The 17,846-nt window shown below is 30.7% G+C and overlaps 5 protein-coding genes across 8 annotated transcripts in view; 3 read left to right on the forward strand and 2 right to left on the reverse strand.

Annotated features, from left to right (window-relative positions):
- LOC138933919 (uncharacterized) overlaps positions 1–2,125 on the reverse strand; it is a 36,413-nt gene extending 34,288 nt beyond the window's left edge. For 2 of the 3 annotated variants that reach the window (XM_070297142.1, XM_070297164.1), the window contains exons 1-4: positions 1,898–2,125; positions 1,296–1,414; positions 569–742; positions 191–446 (exon numbers count right to left, since the gene is read on the reverse strand). In XM_070297142.1, the coding sequence (XP_070153243.1) occupies positions 191–446; positions 569–742; positions 1,296–1,379 (514 nt within the window). In that variant the 5' untranslated portion in view covers positions 1,380–1,414; positions 1,898–2,125. The remainder of the gene's footprint in view (positions 1–190; positions 447–568; positions 743–1,295; positions 1,415–1,897) is intronic. The other variant, XM_070297153.1, reaches the window with a different exon arrangement.
- Positions 2,126–2,368: 243 nt separating this feature from the next.
- Positions 2,369–3,746, forward strand: Pomp (proteasome maturation protein). Its single transcript, XM_070297326.1, has 5 exons — positions 2,369–2,459; positions 2,827–2,927; positions 3,168–3,228; positions 3,304–3,479; positions 3,568–3,746. Exons 1-5 carry the CDS (start codon positions 2,457–2,459, stop codon positions 3,653–3,655), a joined length of 429 nt encoding a protein of 142 aa, XP_070153427.1. The 5' UTR covers positions 2,369–2,456; the 3' UTR covers positions 3,656–3,746.
- Positions 3,747–3,955: 209 nt separating this feature from the next.
- LOC138933978 (homocysteine S-methyltransferase YbgG-like) lies at positions 3,956–5,794 on the forward strand. Its single transcript, XM_070297316.1, has 2 exons — positions 3,956–4,310; positions 4,401–5,794. The coding sequence occupies exon 2, from the start codon at positions 4,475–4,477 to the stop codon at positions 5,444–5,446; it is 972 nt and encodes a 323-aa protein (XP_070153417.1). The 5' UTR covers positions 3,956–4,310; positions 4,401–4,474; the 3' UTR covers positions 5,447–5,794.
- Positions 5,795–6,170: 376 nt separating this feature from the next.
- LOC138933970 (homocysteine S-methyltransferase YbgG-like) lies at positions 6,171–7,986 on the forward strand. The gene has a single exon (XM_070297305.1). The coding sequence runs from the start codon at positions 6,633–6,635 to the stop codon at positions 7,614–7,616; it is 984 nt and encodes a 327-aa protein (XP_070153406.1). The 5' UTR covers positions 6,171–6,632; the 3' UTR covers positions 7,617–7,986.
- Positions 7,987–8,276: 290 nt separating this feature from the next.
- On the reverse strand, positions 8,277–13,796 carry Leurs (Leucyl-tRNA synthetase). Of its 2 annotated transcripts, none has more exons than XM_070297280.1 (16): positions 13,642–13,796; positions 13,187–13,408; positions 12,812–13,066; positions 12,574–12,735; positions 12,260–12,498; positions 11,944–12,181; positions 11,646–11,864; positions 11,113–11,566; positions 10,910–11,045; positions 10,563–10,833; positions 10,231–10,484; positions 9,907–10,156; positions 9,583–9,831; positions 9,301–9,516; positions 8,971–9,202; positions 8,277–8,900 (listed from the first exon to the last, which is right to left on the reverse strand). In XM_070297280.1, the coding sequence occupies exons 1-16, from the start codon at positions 13,663–13,665 to the stop codon at positions 8,683–8,685; spliced, it is 3,639 nt and encodes a 1,212-aa protein (XP_070153381.1). In that variant the 5' UTR covers positions 13,666–13,796; the 3' UTR covers positions 8,277–8,682. The 2 variants fall into 2 exon arrangements, with proteins under 2 accessions (XP_070153381.1, XP_070153391.1); XM_070297290.1 differs by having other exon boundaries at positions 8,278–8,900; positions 11,944–12,169.
- Between the last annotated feature and the right edge of the window lie 4,050 nt (positions 13,797–17,846).

The following is a 17,846-nucleotide window of genomic DNA, read 5'->3' on the forward strand; positions in this document are numbered from 1 at the left end:
ATAGTATATATATCGGAAAATACAAATTATATTATCGGGAATCCTGATAGAAATATATTTCGCATATGAATCAACGAACGTTCCAACTAATATTCGATATAAAGATTATTATCTTAAATCATCTCATTTGAACGCAATTAAATGTTAATGTCCAAGAATGTGCAATATTTCGTGCCGCTATTTTCCTCACCTGATAATTCGTCGATCGCAACTCTCGATAGACTGACTTCGCCATTCGCAATAAAATAAAGATTTTCCGCCTTATGACCCTGACGAACAATTACACGACCAGCCGGTAAATACTGATAAGTGCATATCTCGGCTAGATTTTCTCTCAAATCCTCCGAATGTTTCGAGAATGCGCGCAATTTTTTAATAAGATCGTATATATACGCTTTGTCCGTAGAGGATCTTTCAATCGGATTCACTAGCAGTATCGATCGATCCTTAAATAAGCAATAAATTGTTTATCGATTCGCGTTATAAAGGTCTGATATCTTTTTTAATTCTAAATTATTTATTTTTTTAAATATGTCTCGCGCGTGTACATATATGCTTCATCAAGTACCTCTAACGTAAGCAGCTTCTTTTCTGCTCTGTGTCTTTGTTGAGCTAGTTTGATATTAATCGTTACATCGTCACTAATTTCTTCGATTATTGGTATCTCCGTTATCCATTCTATATATTCTAAAACACGTCTCACCGCTGACCGAAACAAATAACGACCTCTTAATCTTTCGACCTAAACAAGGATATACAAAAATGCTCAGTAATGTAAGGGATACCTATATAAATTTATATAAATATAAATACTTCTTATGTATCTATAATTATCATTGTTCATATTTTTTCTATATCTTATCTAAAAAAACGTATCTTATCACCATACACGCAATATAATATATTAATATTTATATATTATATATTAAAAAGAAAGTATAAATAACAATCAGTTTATTGTATATAATATGAATTGTCAAATTATAATCTTAACTAAAACGTAATATTATTTTTTATATTAATAAATATTACGCAATTATAATTTATTTTATGAATTTCGCTTAAAATATTATATAAAAATAAATTATTATTTTAAATATATAAGAATATTATTGCTATATCATATAATATATTGCTATTTGTATAATCAAGAGAAAATTCTTTTCATACGTATTATTATAAATTTCTTAAATAATCTTCGCAATAAAAAATTTCAAATTCAAGATTTCAAATAATATGTACATGTATCTGAACCGAAACCCTGAAAAATATTATTGAAATAAAGATTTCCTCACCCTGATAAGTAGCGAAGTCTTCCTTGGCAATCTTAATAAGAGCGATTGTCGCAAGGTACTCCTTTTTATTGTGTATAAGGACATCGTGTTAAAACAAATTGCAAAATTTTATTTATCGTCTAGAAATTATAAACGCAATTTTTTATCAATTTTTTATCTTTGCAAACAGATGGACCACTGTCTCAGAAAGTCTCAAACTGATTAATCGGATGTCGGGTGACTTGTTTAATCAATCGTATACTGTTACGCGGCGCCACTATATGTATAGCCAACAGTGTTTTTTTTATTCTTCCGTATATATTTATTTAAGCTCTCTTTTTATACCCGTATATGCCAGTAAGTCTTATATGCAATAAAATTTATTCAAGGCTGCCTATTTTTCAGCCGTGGTAATATTATATATATATATATTGTGTGTGTGTGTGTGTGTGTGTGTGTGTGTGTGTGTGTATAACAATGTTTTGAGAAAGTTAATTATTTCCATTATTAAAAAAAAAATTGAAATTTTAAATATGTTTTTGTCAATACTGCGTGTTTAATCTACACTTTTATCTAATTTTGCTATAAATTTAATTAATTTTTAAACTTACTTTTAAACTTACCTCGATAGATATTTTATTTATATGCATGTAATATATACATACAATTTAAAATAATACTACTTGCACGATATATAATACGACCAAGTGATACTATTTATTTACACACTAAATCTTCAAATAGATATTGTATGCGAAACAAGAAATCTCCGCAAAGAAAAAAAAATAATGAATACCGATGTATTTCGTCTACGATATACCGGTTATTCTTGAGGAAATATACGGTTTCGAGGCTCGTAAAATATTCGCGAAATGTTCATTGATCATTGATTATATAATTATAATAGTCGACACAATTGCAATACGTTTAGATCGAACCTCGACCAAACTGTTGGATATATTGATTGGCTGATATTGTAAGAAATTTTTGAAACTTGAAATTCTCTATTTGATAGCCAATCAGAATACGTCGACTATGAATGCGGCCGGACAAGATTCTTTATATATATAATAGCCTATAGTATTCACAGAGATTCGTAACTATTCGTAGCAAGCAAACTCCTTTCTCTTTATCGAATTATTTCGCCAGTTTATCGTCGTGTGTGAATTTTCAGACGATAAAATGGTAATAATTGATATTCTCTGCATAATGTGTTTATGGCGTATAAATATAAGTTATCAGTGTCAAAATTATTTTGTATAATTCACTACATATGAATTTGCGCGACAGGTTATGTATATTGACAATGACAGTCAATTTTGTCCTATTTAAATTTCATTATATTTAATAATGTAACAAACAGTTATAAAAAGAGATAATTAATAGTATTATGTACAATCAAAAGTAAATCATACTCGTGCTATATTATATAAAGATATTTGATTATATATAGTTTTTAATTCATCGTCAAAATCTTACCAATTTCTGTCATGTTGAGAAAGCTTACTTAACGTGTAAGAAATTTAATTTTCAATTACGATTATTATTTTAGAGTTTCGGCTTGCCATCAATCATACCTAAGTCTGCTGTACCTGAGCAATTTGAAATTAAAGGAGGAACTAATTATGGTGTACCTAATCCTATGATATCAGGGTATGAGAATATACCATTACTAAAATTAATTAAGAAACAAAAAATGAATATACTTTTAATTATGTTTTTTTTTAAACTCTAGTTTGCAAATATATATATATAAATCAGGCTATCAGAATAATTAGAATTCGAAACTCACTTTCCCCATTATATAGTATAAATATTTCTCTATAAAAATGGCTTGAATAATTTATGGCTGTTTCCAGTCTGTTTTTTATAGTGTTGTTTTTATATGTTTAGTTTGTCGGCAACAAGACAAAGTATTGGATATGCACATCCCTTGGAAGCTTCAGAAAGAAATGTAAGAGTTATTGCATTTCATTAATACTGAGTATGATTGTGAAAAATTAAATTGTAACTATGTTACTTATTTCAGTATGTGAAAAATCAAGATCGTATGAACATGATACTGCTTAGAAACATGCAAGGATTACATGCACCATTGCGTATAGCAATGGAATTGAAAGCCACTGAGAAGATTGGAAGACTTCCATTTCTACCATCATCTAACATGATGCGGGATGTCTTGCTTGGACGAGATCAAGATATAGGGTAAGATGTTTATAATAATTATTTTTCCACTAATAGATTTTAATTTCCACATTAGACAATTTTTGTTCATCTATATTGTTATTTTTAGATTCGAAGATATTTTCAATATCCCAGAATTCAGAGAACAAATGGGACAGCCACATGCTGTTGTAGAAAATCATCTTGGAATATTATAAAAATTAAGCATGCAAAAATTGCGTTTTTTAATTTAAAATGCAAATTAATATAGAATTAATAATAATTATTAATAAACATTACTTTTTATAAGTTGAACATTTATCTTCTTTTTTTTTTTGGAAATGTTTCAATAACAATAATTTAAATGCAAAAAGATTCATAAAATTTAATGTAATATACAATATTGATACTATATATATCTATCAAAAAAGGTACATTTAAAAAAGCAGTTAAACAAATAAAATATAAAAATATCTAACAATAGAAGATGTATTCATTTTCTTTAATTATTTTGTTTATCAATTAATGAATAAAAATCAAAATTAATCTACATTTGATTATTCTACTTTCAAAACGTTTTGCAAGTATGCTATGTTATCTGGACATAATATACGTATCACACTATCTCGGAAGTGCTCGGAAGTTTTGATATACGTAATCCAAAATGGCCACAACAAGAATAATAATCAATTCCGATTGTTAGCAATGCAGAAGTTTTCTAATTGTTCATATTATTTGGCAATTGTATGAAGCATGACTGCATAAAGTAAACTATCTTATCAAGTTCTTACTTCTTCTCAGGTGATAGTATCGTCTGCGACAAAAGGCGAAAGAAAAAACGCATTCGCTTTAATCTTAAGCTAACCTTAAGAGGTACATGTGATTCCGAGGATCGATCAGAGAATAATCCTATCAGAGATAAATCATTTACTGACCAGAAAATTAACATTTTTCTCTTCTCAGAACCGTGCAACGAATCCAAAGAAACGTGATAAAGCAAACACTAAATCACTCATTGCCGGCCGGTATCATCGACAATGACAGCCGTAAAGGTTTTGGATGGCGGCTTTTCAGGGCAACTGTCACGTCACGTCGAGGCGAAGATCGATGGCGATCCGTTGTGGACATCGCGATTTCTCGCGACCGATCCCGACGCTGTATATGCTACGCACTTGGACTTCCTGCGTGCCGGCGTCGACGTTATCGAAACCAACACTTATCAGGCGTCCGTGCCCGGCTTAATTAAGTATCTAAACATGAGCGAACGCGAGAGCGTGGATCTGCTTGCCAAGGCCGTGGCCCTGGCGAAGAAGGCCGTAGATGTTTATACTCGAGAAACGGATAATCTGCGGAAGCCACATATCGACGCGAGACCCATGGTGGCTGGCTCTTGCGGTTCTTATGGCGCTTATTTGCATGACTCGTCAGAGTATACCGGTTCCTATGGGAAATCTATATCTCGACAAGAATTGATCGATTGGCACAGACCGCGCGTTCAAGCATTATTGGACGCTGGTGTTGATTTGTTGGCTCTGGAAACTATACCCTGTATCGAGGAAGCGGAAGCTCTGCTGGAGCTATTGTGTGAATTTCCACACGCTCGTGCATGGCTCTCGTTCTCCTGTCGAGATGGTCAGCTGTTGGCGGACGGTAGCATCTTCCACGAAGCATCTGTGCGCTGTTACAGAGCTTCCCCGTCGCAGATCGTTGCGGTCGGTGTTAATTGCATCGATCCGAGATACGTGACTCCCTTGTTGAATGGAATCAATGGGAGTACATCATCGCGAGATTTCATTCCTCTGATAGTGTACCCTAACAGAGGCGGCAGCTGTTCTACGACCGGCGGATGGACCGCGGTCCCGGATGATCATTCCTTGAATCTACCTATATCAGAATGGTTGGACATGGGAGTTCGTTACATCGGTGGTTGCTGCAAGATCTTCGCGGAAGATATAAAAACAATTCGATCGGAAGTCGATCAATATTACGCAAAAATCGCAGCAATATGATTCCTTTTATAATCGAACTGATACAATGATCTCCGAACTCGCACATAATGCACATAATGCACATTTTTACGAATATTACTATACGCTTATCAAGTCTTTCTCTTTGTTGATTACCATAATTAAAGATAGCGCGTGTTTATAATTAGCCCGAAAATATGGAGTAAGTTTGAAAAGATCAAAGTTGATGTAATGATTGTGTATGTCTGATGTGTGATCATTATAATATGAGAAGCCTGCCATGTGAATATCAATGCAATTATATTATAATCAATAATTGTTTATAACACATAAGTACAATATATCAGTACAATAGCTTATACAACTATAATTTTTAAATTTTACGTTAATATTTACACACAATATATATTTTTATTTAAAAGAAACAAGATATTACATATATATATATATATATATATATTTTTATTATATTAAAAAATTTTTATTTGTATTTTTTTTAATGTAATAAAAATATTAAAATATCGTATTGTTCTATGTCGTGTATTTTGTTCAAAACATGTGATTTATTTTTATCTGTAGTTGAAAAATATCTTTGATTATAAAAACATAACTGAAAAATAAAACGCAGCACTTATAGCTCCCTGGCATGTGAAAAATATTGATAATTTATTATGATCAAATGATCACTACAAGTAAACATTATTTATCTTCATGTATTTTCCATATTTTATAAGAAATATATGCCCTATGAGGTCAAGCAGTTGTTTATTCGAAAAACAGAGCAAGTAGATAAATAATTGCATAGATATCGCCAGACAATATTTTATCGTCGCACAGTATCTTCTCATATCATTGATTTTTCTCTGTCTCTGCCTACATAAATACATACCTACCAATAAAACAATTATGTTACATCAGCGACAGATAAGCATGTGACATATGTGACGGATAAACACAGATGAGCGAGTGCGGAAGATGCACGAGATTTATCAGTAATTTCTCTTTGTCTATCATTGGCAACACGTACTTTGCTGATAATAGATTATCAAAATGTAGCAGCCGCGATAACGGCAAGTCATCCTCGATACAGTTAGCTCTGTGGCAATACGATCCACGTAAATTGAACCAGCATCTTCTTACTTTCGTGAAGCGCGTCAATTTTATGTACGTTTATGTGATATCGACCGGGATTCCATGAAATAAAATTTGTAAAATTGAAGAAAAAAACATGTCGCAGATAAAAGTGCTGGATGCTGGTTTCTCTACGCAATTGTCCACCCACGTAGGTGAAAAGATCGATGGTGATCCTTTATGGACCGCACGTTTCCTCATAACTGACCCGGACGCTGTCTTCGCTACGCACTTGGACTTCTTGCGAGCTGGCGCCGACGTTATATTGACGAACACGTATCAAGCTACGATTGACGGTTTTATAAAATATTTGGATATCACCAGAGAAGAAAGTTTTCAGATAATTCGTAATGCGGTCGACTACGCTAAGAATGCCGTGAACGTTTATAGTAAAGAAATAGAAAACGATGCAAACGTGACGAACCGAAAACCGCTGATCGCTGGGTCTTGCGGACCTTACGGCGCCTCTTTACACAATGGCTCGGAGTATACCGGTTCGTATTGCCCAGATGTATCGCGAGAATTTTTGGTCGATTGGCACAGGCCTCGTATACGCACATTGGTAGAGAAAGGTGTTGATCTATTGGCGATAGAAACAATACCCTGCGTTCGCGAGGCAGAAGCTTTAATCGATTTACTCAAGGAATTTCCAAATATACACGCATGGTTGACCTTCTCCTGTAGAAATGACGGGAAGAGTATAGCGGATGGTAGCAACTTTCAGGAGATCGCCGTGAGATGTTACAAGAATGCATTTCCAGGACAAATATTAGCGATTGGCATTAATTGTATTGCACCACAATATGTTACCACCTTATTGAAAGGCATCAATCAAAGCAGCTCGGACGATTTTATACCATTGGTGGTGTACCCTAACAGTGGAGAGAAGTACATAGTATCCGAGGGATGGAAGAAGGAAGAAGAGGCTCCCTCTTTGCACGAATTTATTGACGAATGGCTGGATCTTGGCGTTTGCTACATCGGTGGATGTTGTAGAACATATGCTACAGATATAAAAAAAATACGATCCAAAGTGGATCAATGGCAAACACAGCATATAGATATAGGAATTTTGCATTGAAAGTGCCTATTATGTGTCTTCCATGACAATAAATTAACAATGCACATTGTGCCATAATATTTAATATTTTATGAAGCAAATTGCTTTGTACTTCAGATTATGTGCCATATTATAAAGATTTTAATAATTTACACCGATATACTTTAATACGTACTAAGTACTACATTGGCCAGTCATGATTATTTTTTTAAAGAATGGAACGACTGTAATTGGACAATATAGTATTTAGTATGTATTAAAGTATATCGGTGTTAACTAGGACATAATCTTTTTATTTTGAATAAAGAAAATGATAATTAAGTATAAATCAAGCATTATTAGTCTCACAAAAATGTGTACAATATATTTTTTATTTATAATAAAATTATTATACAAAGACCTTGTAACATTTCCTCTTTCTTAAATTATAAAAAATATTATTGTATATTACTATCAGCTCTAATATTGCTTAAATCTTGAAAGTCAATGTAAGTTCCAAAACGATACCTTCTTTTAGGTATTCTATTGTTTTTGACAGTTTTATCTCTTCTTAAAGTAATATATATACATGCATTAAAAAATTTTTTAAAACATTTTTACAGACTAAATATATGTGTTTTTTGTAACTAATAATATAAATTAAAAAAAAAAAAAGAAAATATTAAAAAAAAATGTTTTGAAAATTTTTAACTTGTAATACACAATGAGATTCATTCAATTCATTTCTAATTATATATTGTTTAAAACAAATTTAATAAGACAAAATAATTTTCAATGATAAATGACACAAATAGAAGGAAACATAGTGATACCAATATATACAAATAAAATATAAAAGAAATTGTGAACCTGAGATCACAAGAGATCTCGTTTCGATCTCTAAGGATTAATAAGAGATGGATGTAAAAAAAATAAAATATATTATTCTTTCCTTTTATATTATATAATGCACAATAATTATTTTATAAAATACTGTTTTATAAATTTATCAATAATCATAATATTTTTCATTGTTTCATAAATAATTGATTATATATTTATGTGATAATAATATAATTTTTCATTATTGGAATCAAATCCATCGCGTTTAATTTTCCAAAGAATTATCAATATATATTAAGTATTTGCCTATTGGGTATGTATTATTTCCAATGCTGATTTCAATACTTTCTGTTTCTGTATTTACATTAAATATAGCATTAGGTGGAATCTCAGTTTTTCCCTTTAAAATAGTCTCTATTTCTGGTTTAATTCTGGGTCCCAGACATGGGTCATCATACCGATATAATACGATGGAAGCAGGATCTAGATATAAATATAATTAATGTAGATTTTATGTATTCAATGAACTAATTATATAGAAATTGTTATATACCATTTATGTGCTTATGGTTTTTTACAATATACGATACAATATCTTCAACTGTATTCACTGCAAGTGAAATCTTCACAGATAGTTCAAATAAACCACTATAAATTTGTGGATTACTCATGCACATTAGAAATGCAGGCTTTGTAGAAAAATTCATATATGGAAATCCTGGAGAACATCCTTCCTTTGTCTTTTCTGGAGCTTTGTCAGTATATTTTATGGCAATATGCTCAAGCTGACAGTAAATAAGACACAAAAATATAAATATATATTAAAAAAATATAATAAATAAATCGAAAAAAAAAGAAACAAAATATTATGTTCATTTCTTACCTCCAATGTTTTTTTAAGATACTTCTTATTCTTTTCAAGTATCTCAAACTCGTTAAATTCAAGTGTCAAATCTAGAGCACTAATACCAATAGCTTCCATTTTTTGCTTTATAAATTGCGCGAATGGCATTACTTTTTTCATATATTTTTTCAACTCTTTTTTGTTTCCTAGCTCTGTAACGAGTACTTTATTATCTGGTAATTTATTTCCATTTTTCTGTAACATAAACAAAAATATCAATGGATGAAAATTAACATTATATAAAATATTATTATGACTTACAAGATACATTTCTTTCATAGTTGTAAGGACAATATTTTGCCAAGGAAGATAAGTCTTGGCTATCCATATAATTCCTTGCTTAGGTTTCTCTATGTCACTATCTTTCTTTGAAGATTTCTTTGATGTATTGTAATTTCGTAGAAGATTTCTGAATGTGTGAGCAGCATCCATTAGATATTGAGATGACTTTATTAGAATTTCATCTATTTCTCCCACAGCAGGCCATTTTTCATTGAATATGCTACATGGCTGATAAATCACATTTTTCAATTATATTTTCGTATAGAGCAATATATAAATATTTACTTTGGTATTAAAACTTACCTTTACTGTATTATTATGTATATATATATTCCATATATGTTCGCAAATATGTGGACAAATGGGAGCTAACATAATTGTTTGAATTTTTATATATTTCATAATAAGAGTTTTATTGTAATTTTCCATTTCACTTAATTGCAAATATTTATCTTTTGCTGCTTGAATTTCATAAAATCCTGTCTTTAATGCTTCCTTGTAAAGCATTTTCGAGTAATTTTCACCAGTTTCTCTTATTTTTAAGTTCATTTCGCTACATTAAATAAATGTATCATATATTTCAGTTTTATCTAATAATAATAAAACAAACATAAAGGAGAGAAATACCTTTCAAAAACTTTGTCATGGAAAGTATATGGCCATTCTTCTCTATAGTGCATTTTTTCATCATTATCATATATTTGTTTGACCCAAGAAAGGAAATTATATAATTTAAGAACTCCTGCATCGGCTGAATTTTCAACAAAATTGGCATCCTCTATCGAATCACCAGAATCAGCTAGACAGAAACGAGTTCCGTCAGCCGAGTATTTTTCTATAGTTTCGGCAAGTGTTAAAAAATTGCCCTCTGACTTGGACATCTGTGTTGAAATATAATAATTAAAAAAAATTTTACATCTAAAAAAGTTATTTTAAGAATAATAATTATACATTATTACTTTTGATGAATTCAGAAGCAGATGACCATTGGCTCTTATTCCTTTCGGCCACAATTCAGGTTGATCTGGCCATATTGCTGTATGATTGTAAAGAAAATATGTGAGATGATTCTGTATCAGATCTTTTCCTGACACTCTCAAATCTACTGGATACCAATACTGAAACTCGCATCTCATTTGATCTAGAATTGTTTTATCTATACTTGTTTCAGGAAAGTCAATGTCTTTGAAGAAGATATAATCCCATACTTCTGGAGTCATTTGACTGGGTCTGACAAGAAACGATTAAATATTAATATGCAATTACAAAAACAATTATATATAACATTACTTGCAATTTTGCTCACTTTATTTGATGTATAGTAAGTTCATCTCCTTTAAGATTTGCTTGCAAAAAATGTGCTATTGTATAGTACGCCATGTAAATAGTGGAATCTGACAAAGATTCGATTAACCAGGTTTCGTCCCATGGTAATTTGGTGCCTAAAAATATAAGAATCAAAAGAATAGCTCTATTAACACAAAATAATTTTATAAATTATATATTTACCAAGTCCATATCTTCTAGAGCATGCATATTCATGTAACCAGTCAAAACATCTAAGGAAATTCTTTCTAACTTCATCATGAAAGATATCAAGATTCTCTAAAGCTTTAAGTGTCTTTTTCTTCCAATCTTCTTCACCATAATCCAAGTACCATTGATCACATAAGGCCACTACACATTCATCATTTGATCTTGAAATAATAGTTTTCTCTGGTTCATAATAGATTATAGCTTCACCATTGTCAATTATTTCTTTTTGAATTAGTTTTTTGACATCTTGTACTTTTTTGCCTTTATGTGGACCTATTATTAATACACCATCATAAAATCCTTTCAAATATGCTATCTCCTTCGCTTTCATAAGTTGGACTTTATCATTTTGAGATTGAATCTTGAATTGGTTGTATAATGATACCGCTAGTAAATTGCCCAACTCTGGAACTTCGATTATGGGAATCTAATACAATAAAAATATAAATACTTTTTTATGATTTTTATATCATTCACAATTAAGTAATAAGTGCTACTCTTCTTACTGGATTATATGGCAACACCATTTCATCGGTGATCTTATATTTTTCTCTAAGTGGCTGTTTCATTTTCAGATCTACTAATGCGGCATAATCATCAGGAGAATCACTGGGGACAGAAGTTACAATTCCAGTACCCTTCTCTTCTTTTATTGTCAACATAGGCAATACATAGATCACTTTATTACTTGTGAGAGGAGATTCCAATGCTAATCCTAATAAGTCCTACAAATATATAAACCTTTTATATTTAAACAATCTCAAAATATAATTAATATAAGTTTCATAAATAAATAAATCGCACTTTGCCTGTGAGATTGCAAACAATATCTATTTTTCCCTCTTCTTTGAAGAAACCTTGATAGGACATATTTCTCGCCGCACGTTCTGTAGAAATATATATATCTCCACATGCTAAATTATATGCACAATACTTTATATCTGGATGTACCCAACAGTTTGTTTGACCATACATTGTCTCTGGTCTCAAAGTTGCAGCTACGAGATAAACTGATTTATTACCAAAATTCCTGTAACAATATCTGTATTGTATATTTGACAAAGTTTAGTATAAAACTTTAACAAATTGTATAAAAATAATTCGATGTAAAAAGTATTACTTAATTTTTTGAGGACATTGCACTTTCATCTTGATCAATGTATATTCCTGTGGTCCAACACCTTCACCAGAGGATCTATCGTGATCCATACATGGCTGACCATCTTTTGGTGAATAAATAGTATATCTCTTTCCATATTTTACTTTGTTCTTACATTTCAAATGATGAAATTGCCAGCGTATGAAAGAATCATAAAATGGATTCGCATCTGTTGTAATGAATGATCTTCGCCAATCCACCTATAGAACATTCCAAAGGTATAGAGAATAGGGGAAAAAAAAAAGTATCAAGATAATTATTTCATTTTATCTTACATGAAGACCAAAAGATTTTGAATCATTGATAGCATGTTGTGGAAAATAATCTAGCCAATATGCAGTATCGACAAAGTTCTTGATTTCCTCATCTTGTAAGCCAAGGGACTGCATAATTTTCCATTGATATATTGTTGAACCTGCTTTGGCAACTGCCTTACTCTGCAATTTATATCGATTAAGCTATATCTTTTTCAAAAACATGTACTGTGCTATTGTATGAGAATTCTTTTTTTACCTTTTTTCCTTTGCTTTTATCTTTTAATACAACATCATCCATTTCAATCTTTTTAGATTTATTTTTATCCTTTAGCACATTATCTACTTTTTCTTCCAATATTTGATTGTCTTCAGGAAATTTTGGGGGATAGCCATATATTTCCATTTCTCTCTTTAGTTTATCAGCACTTGTTTTAATAGGCATACCAGTGCAGTGAAAGCCTAAAGGAAATAGTACCTTCTTTCCCAAGAAACGATTGTATCGAATGGCAAACTAACAAACATATTTAAATTTTATTATTCAAATAAAACAAATTTAAAAAAACAGTATAAGTTAATATGTAAAAATATATACAAAAATACAAAAAGAAAAAATATAGAAATATAGACATACCTCACATTTTGATAGTGAGAAAGCATGACCCAAATGAAGACGCCCATTCATATAAGGATATGGAAAGGTCGCAAAAAACTTTTCATCGGGTGATTGCTTAATATGAACAGTGCTCGTTTCGTGAAATTTCCATTTTTCCCAATATGCTTGTATCTCTTCCTCAATTTCTTTAAGGCAATCAACTTTACATCGCTTATGTTTTCCTGCTTCCTTTTCGTCCTCCTATATAAGATACTATTTTTTTAGCAATTGATTTAACGTTGAGTCAATAATGTAAGCCGTTGAATGAAGCAGGTATATTGAATAACATAATTATCTTATTTTATTTGCGACAATTTCAAATGGATTGGAAATACCGGTGCATAGTGGTTAGGTAGTACACATGCGAATATATTTATATCAATATTTGACAAAAGTAGCGAATTTCAATTTAATAATGTATTTTTGATACTCACCTCTTTAATCACAGATGTATACATTTTAAATAGAAATAATTAAATATTACGTATGTTTATACATCACACGACGTCGTACGTAGTCAAACAGTCGAAGTCGAACTATGGCCACGCCATCGTTTTTCGCATGGATATGTAGAACGTAGGACATAGGAAATATGGAATATCTGTCTAACCGTTTTGGTGAGATATTGACGACAAAGGGGAAAAGGGATTGAAAGTTCTAGACAAAGGCTGCGGTCGAGGAGACGCTAAAGATGCTTCGAAGCATCGCATTAACCAATCAGAATAAAGAAATCTTTACTCTTTTTGTTCTGATTGGTCAATCAAACGCTTCGAAGCATTTCTAGCGTCTTCTCGACCGCAGCCATAGTTAGTTCTTATATTTATGCGGCATCTACAATAGAGATTTTAAGCCCTAAGCTTTAAGAAATTGACCAATCACAGTCAAGTATGAGAAGAATACTCGACGCTGCATTAAAACCGTCTTAAGCACAATGTTAAGATATCCTAAACCAATCACAGAGCCGTATTAACATCTTAAGACATTACTTAAGACGATCTTGAAATAAGAACTGACTATGAATACCGGCTTATGAATACCGGTCTCGATCTAGATATACTATGTCTATGGTTCTACCATTTCAAGCATCGACGAGATACTATTAAAGACCGCCAACTTTGGGTAAATTTTTGTGGCCATCAAGTGGGCCCGGTGAGCCCGGAGGTAATTGAAGTACATTGACATTACCGGCCGCTTGACTGCATCGTTTGAAAGCAATACTTTTAATCTCATCAGGCATTCTTCAAAAGCCTTTTAAATACACACATCCGTATATAATTTTCAAACAACTTCAGAAATATGTACAATGTAATTATGCTCATATGTCAAAGCTCGCAATATAACATATATATTTGACATATATAATATAACATATGTTTGACATTTGGAAAAAAAAAAAAGGTTTCCATATTTGAGTCGAGAAGTAAGAAATAAATTGAAAACAATATGTATAACTAACAACTGCTTGACTACTGAAAGACGCTTCAATAATTAATAATCATCTTTCTCATGAATTGTGTCCATATATTAATAAATTAATAGATCCCGTACATATTGAACTCAGATGATGTTTATTTTGAAATGCAGCTAGAATTTGTGTTTCTCGCAATTCTCAATAATCGATGCTTGAGAAAAAATTTCATATGTATACATGTATTAATAATTTTGAAATTTATATTAACTGAATATTGAGTAGAAAATTGCATATCGCTCAAATATAATTTGAAGGTGATTTTAAAAAAGATTGCATTTAAAAGAAATGGATTTGAATTATAATTTAATAATAAAAAGATTAATACTAAAGTGATTATATTATTGATTGTTCAATAAAAATATTGGTTATTATAAATTTTGTGATAAGAATTCTTGGCAATCTGTAGATTAATTAAAATGAATTGGATAGAAAATTATATTTTAAATCAATATAATACATAACGATAAGATGGAAAGGGAGAAGTTCGACATTATGATCGAGTCAAAGATATAAATTCAAAATTTAAGACGAAAGTGACACCAGTATAACAGCGACAATTATCGGTAAAAAAAGATGTACACCGATAAAAATCACGTTGCTGCCGGAAATAGGGAGACTATGGACATAAAGTAGTCTCTGAAAATGAAGTAACATCAAGATCGCGGCAGAAGCCTACCAAAAGGAAAAAAAAAACAAAAAAAAAACTGGAGCGTTGCTAATGCTTATTCTGCATAAAGTGCGCTTTAGTAACATCAATGGCACTATCAATTATTAATAAGATGTTAATGTACGTACACAAACTGTATGTACATATAAAATACATCAATGAATATACATATTATACAGCAAAGTATGTACATATTATGTATGCGCAATGTATAAACATTCACTATACAGGATATTATTTCCATAACATGGAAGTAAAATGTATATTCATAGAATGCCCAATGTTATATGGAAATAACGATCATTTGCTCGCTTCGTTATCCGACGTTATAAATTATTTGTTCCGGGTAATTAAAGCGAGTAATTAATATCTTTCATTTATATTTAAATTATGCGCAGCATGCCTGCACTGCATATGTATGCGAATAAACGTGATCTCCCATATAATCAGCTATAGTTAAAATGGTAAAAACAAATATGATGGATTGAAGAATCATACGTTTGATATGTATATGTATATTCCTATGCTACATTCGTATATTAAGTATACCTGAACATTGATTTTGGCCATTCTCACAAGGGAGATGTACGAAATTAATCGTAAATGGGTATATATTATATATTGTTGAAAAGATCTTGCCGCGAATAGAGTTTAGGAAGTCGATTGTGTATCTTAAGACAAAGTGAAAATTACAAAAGTGAACAGATTTACTAGATTTCGATCAATGAAATCGTAGATATTCTAGTGAATTTCCTTACTTTTGTAAGGAACTTCACATCATTTTAAGATACACAATCAATCCCCAGCTGTTCAATATCTCATTTGAATGACACCTTTAGAGCCACTATGCGCAATACAAGTCCCATATAGCATATTTAGATTTCGAGAATGTTTTGAGAATATCGTCAAAATATATTGCATATATTCTAGAAACGTTCAAAGTACATACTAACTTAATAGTTTACTTTACTATTAATTACTATTAACTTTCAAAGTATATATTAAAACCAACAAATAACAAGTTTAATTTAGATCTAAATTTAAGTTATAAAATTATATTTAATTTAGTTACATCAATAATTGTAATATAAATGTATTAAAGAATACATTAATTTTAGCATATTGTTTAGTTTAGCAGCGCCAAGTTTTTTTAATTAACATTTTTTTATTTTTTGGAATTTATATACGATCATGATTCAGATAAAGCTATTCGGTGTTTTCACGCAACTGCGATACGTGTATGTGTAATTATCTGAAATTATAGATAAATAAATAAATAAAATTTTATATAGATACAAGGATAAATAAATCGTTGCCGTTTTCTCATCGTTGATCGGTGATAAAACTGAGTCGTTCTTTCTAAATGTATAGTTTATAATGAATTTGAAAAACAGAGAACACATAAGCATTCCTCAAGCTTTATTTGAATAATAAGTTTTCAAATTGTGTCAATAATAATATATCGGAAAAAATTGACAGAAAATGGCTTCTTTCACGGAGAAATGTGCAATGCTCAATTTTCTAGCTTGCAAAAATAATGTAATGTGTTCGCTTAAAATGATATATTTAGAACATACAATACTGTAAAGCGATTATCATTATTATCATATGTGACCGTTCAATCAATATTATCAGAATACCCTCCTTGACGATGTTTTATTTATTTTTAACTGAATTTTATCTTTGTGTTTATAATGTTTGATGTTCCCGTCATCAAATTACGTAAATGCCAATACATATATAGGACGTTTCTCAACAAACGCTCAATGCTCTTTCCTTATTTTGGAATTATCATTTCTTCATAATAAAAACTAATTGCGAAATTAATCGAACGAAGCGGTTGACAATCGGAATATAAACAAACGCAGCCTCCTCCATTTTACACTCATTCCATATCCATTCATACTAGAGTATACGGGTGATCCGAAACAACCTGATGTCCTTGAAATATCATATTCTTCAGCAAACCCTGAGATGACTTTTCCTTTTATAAAATTTTGTCCAAAGCTTAGTTTTTGAATTATAATTGAAAAAAGCTAACTACTTACAAATCCGTTACAACGGACAGGCGGAGATAGTGCAAATTATCACGAGACTAAAGATAGATATAATAAATGTACATATTTAAATAAACAGTTAAAATGGCATAATTATTTCATGTATGTATCTAGAGAAAGGGTAAAATAGAGAATATATAAAGAGTATACAATCACGCATCAAGAACAGTATATATTTAATGCTTTGATGTGTACGATTTTATTCAATTTCCTTTAATAGAGTCCTAATCCCTTTCTAAAAAGGCATATTATTTGCATTATCGCCTTCTTGCCTTCTTCTCTTCCGTGTTGATTGATTGCGACTTGGTTTACTTTATCGTTTGCGATTGTCTAACTCTCACTCTAACTCAACTCTAAATTCTGACAGTTTATTTGATAATTTATAAAAAAAATAAAATTAAAGAAAATAAAATTAATAAATTAGATAAGTTAAGAAAATAAATT

Source organism: Polyergus mexicanus, unplaced genomic scaffold (assembly GCF_030449975.1).
Source record: "Polyergus mexicanus isolate NDT 795.1 unplaced genomic scaffold, iyPolMexi1.0 SCAF_1, whole genome shotgun sequence".
In the NCBI taxonomy this organism is placed as follows: Eukaryota; Metazoa; Arthropoda; class Insecta; order Hymenoptera; family Formicidae; genus Polyergus; species Polyergus mexicanus.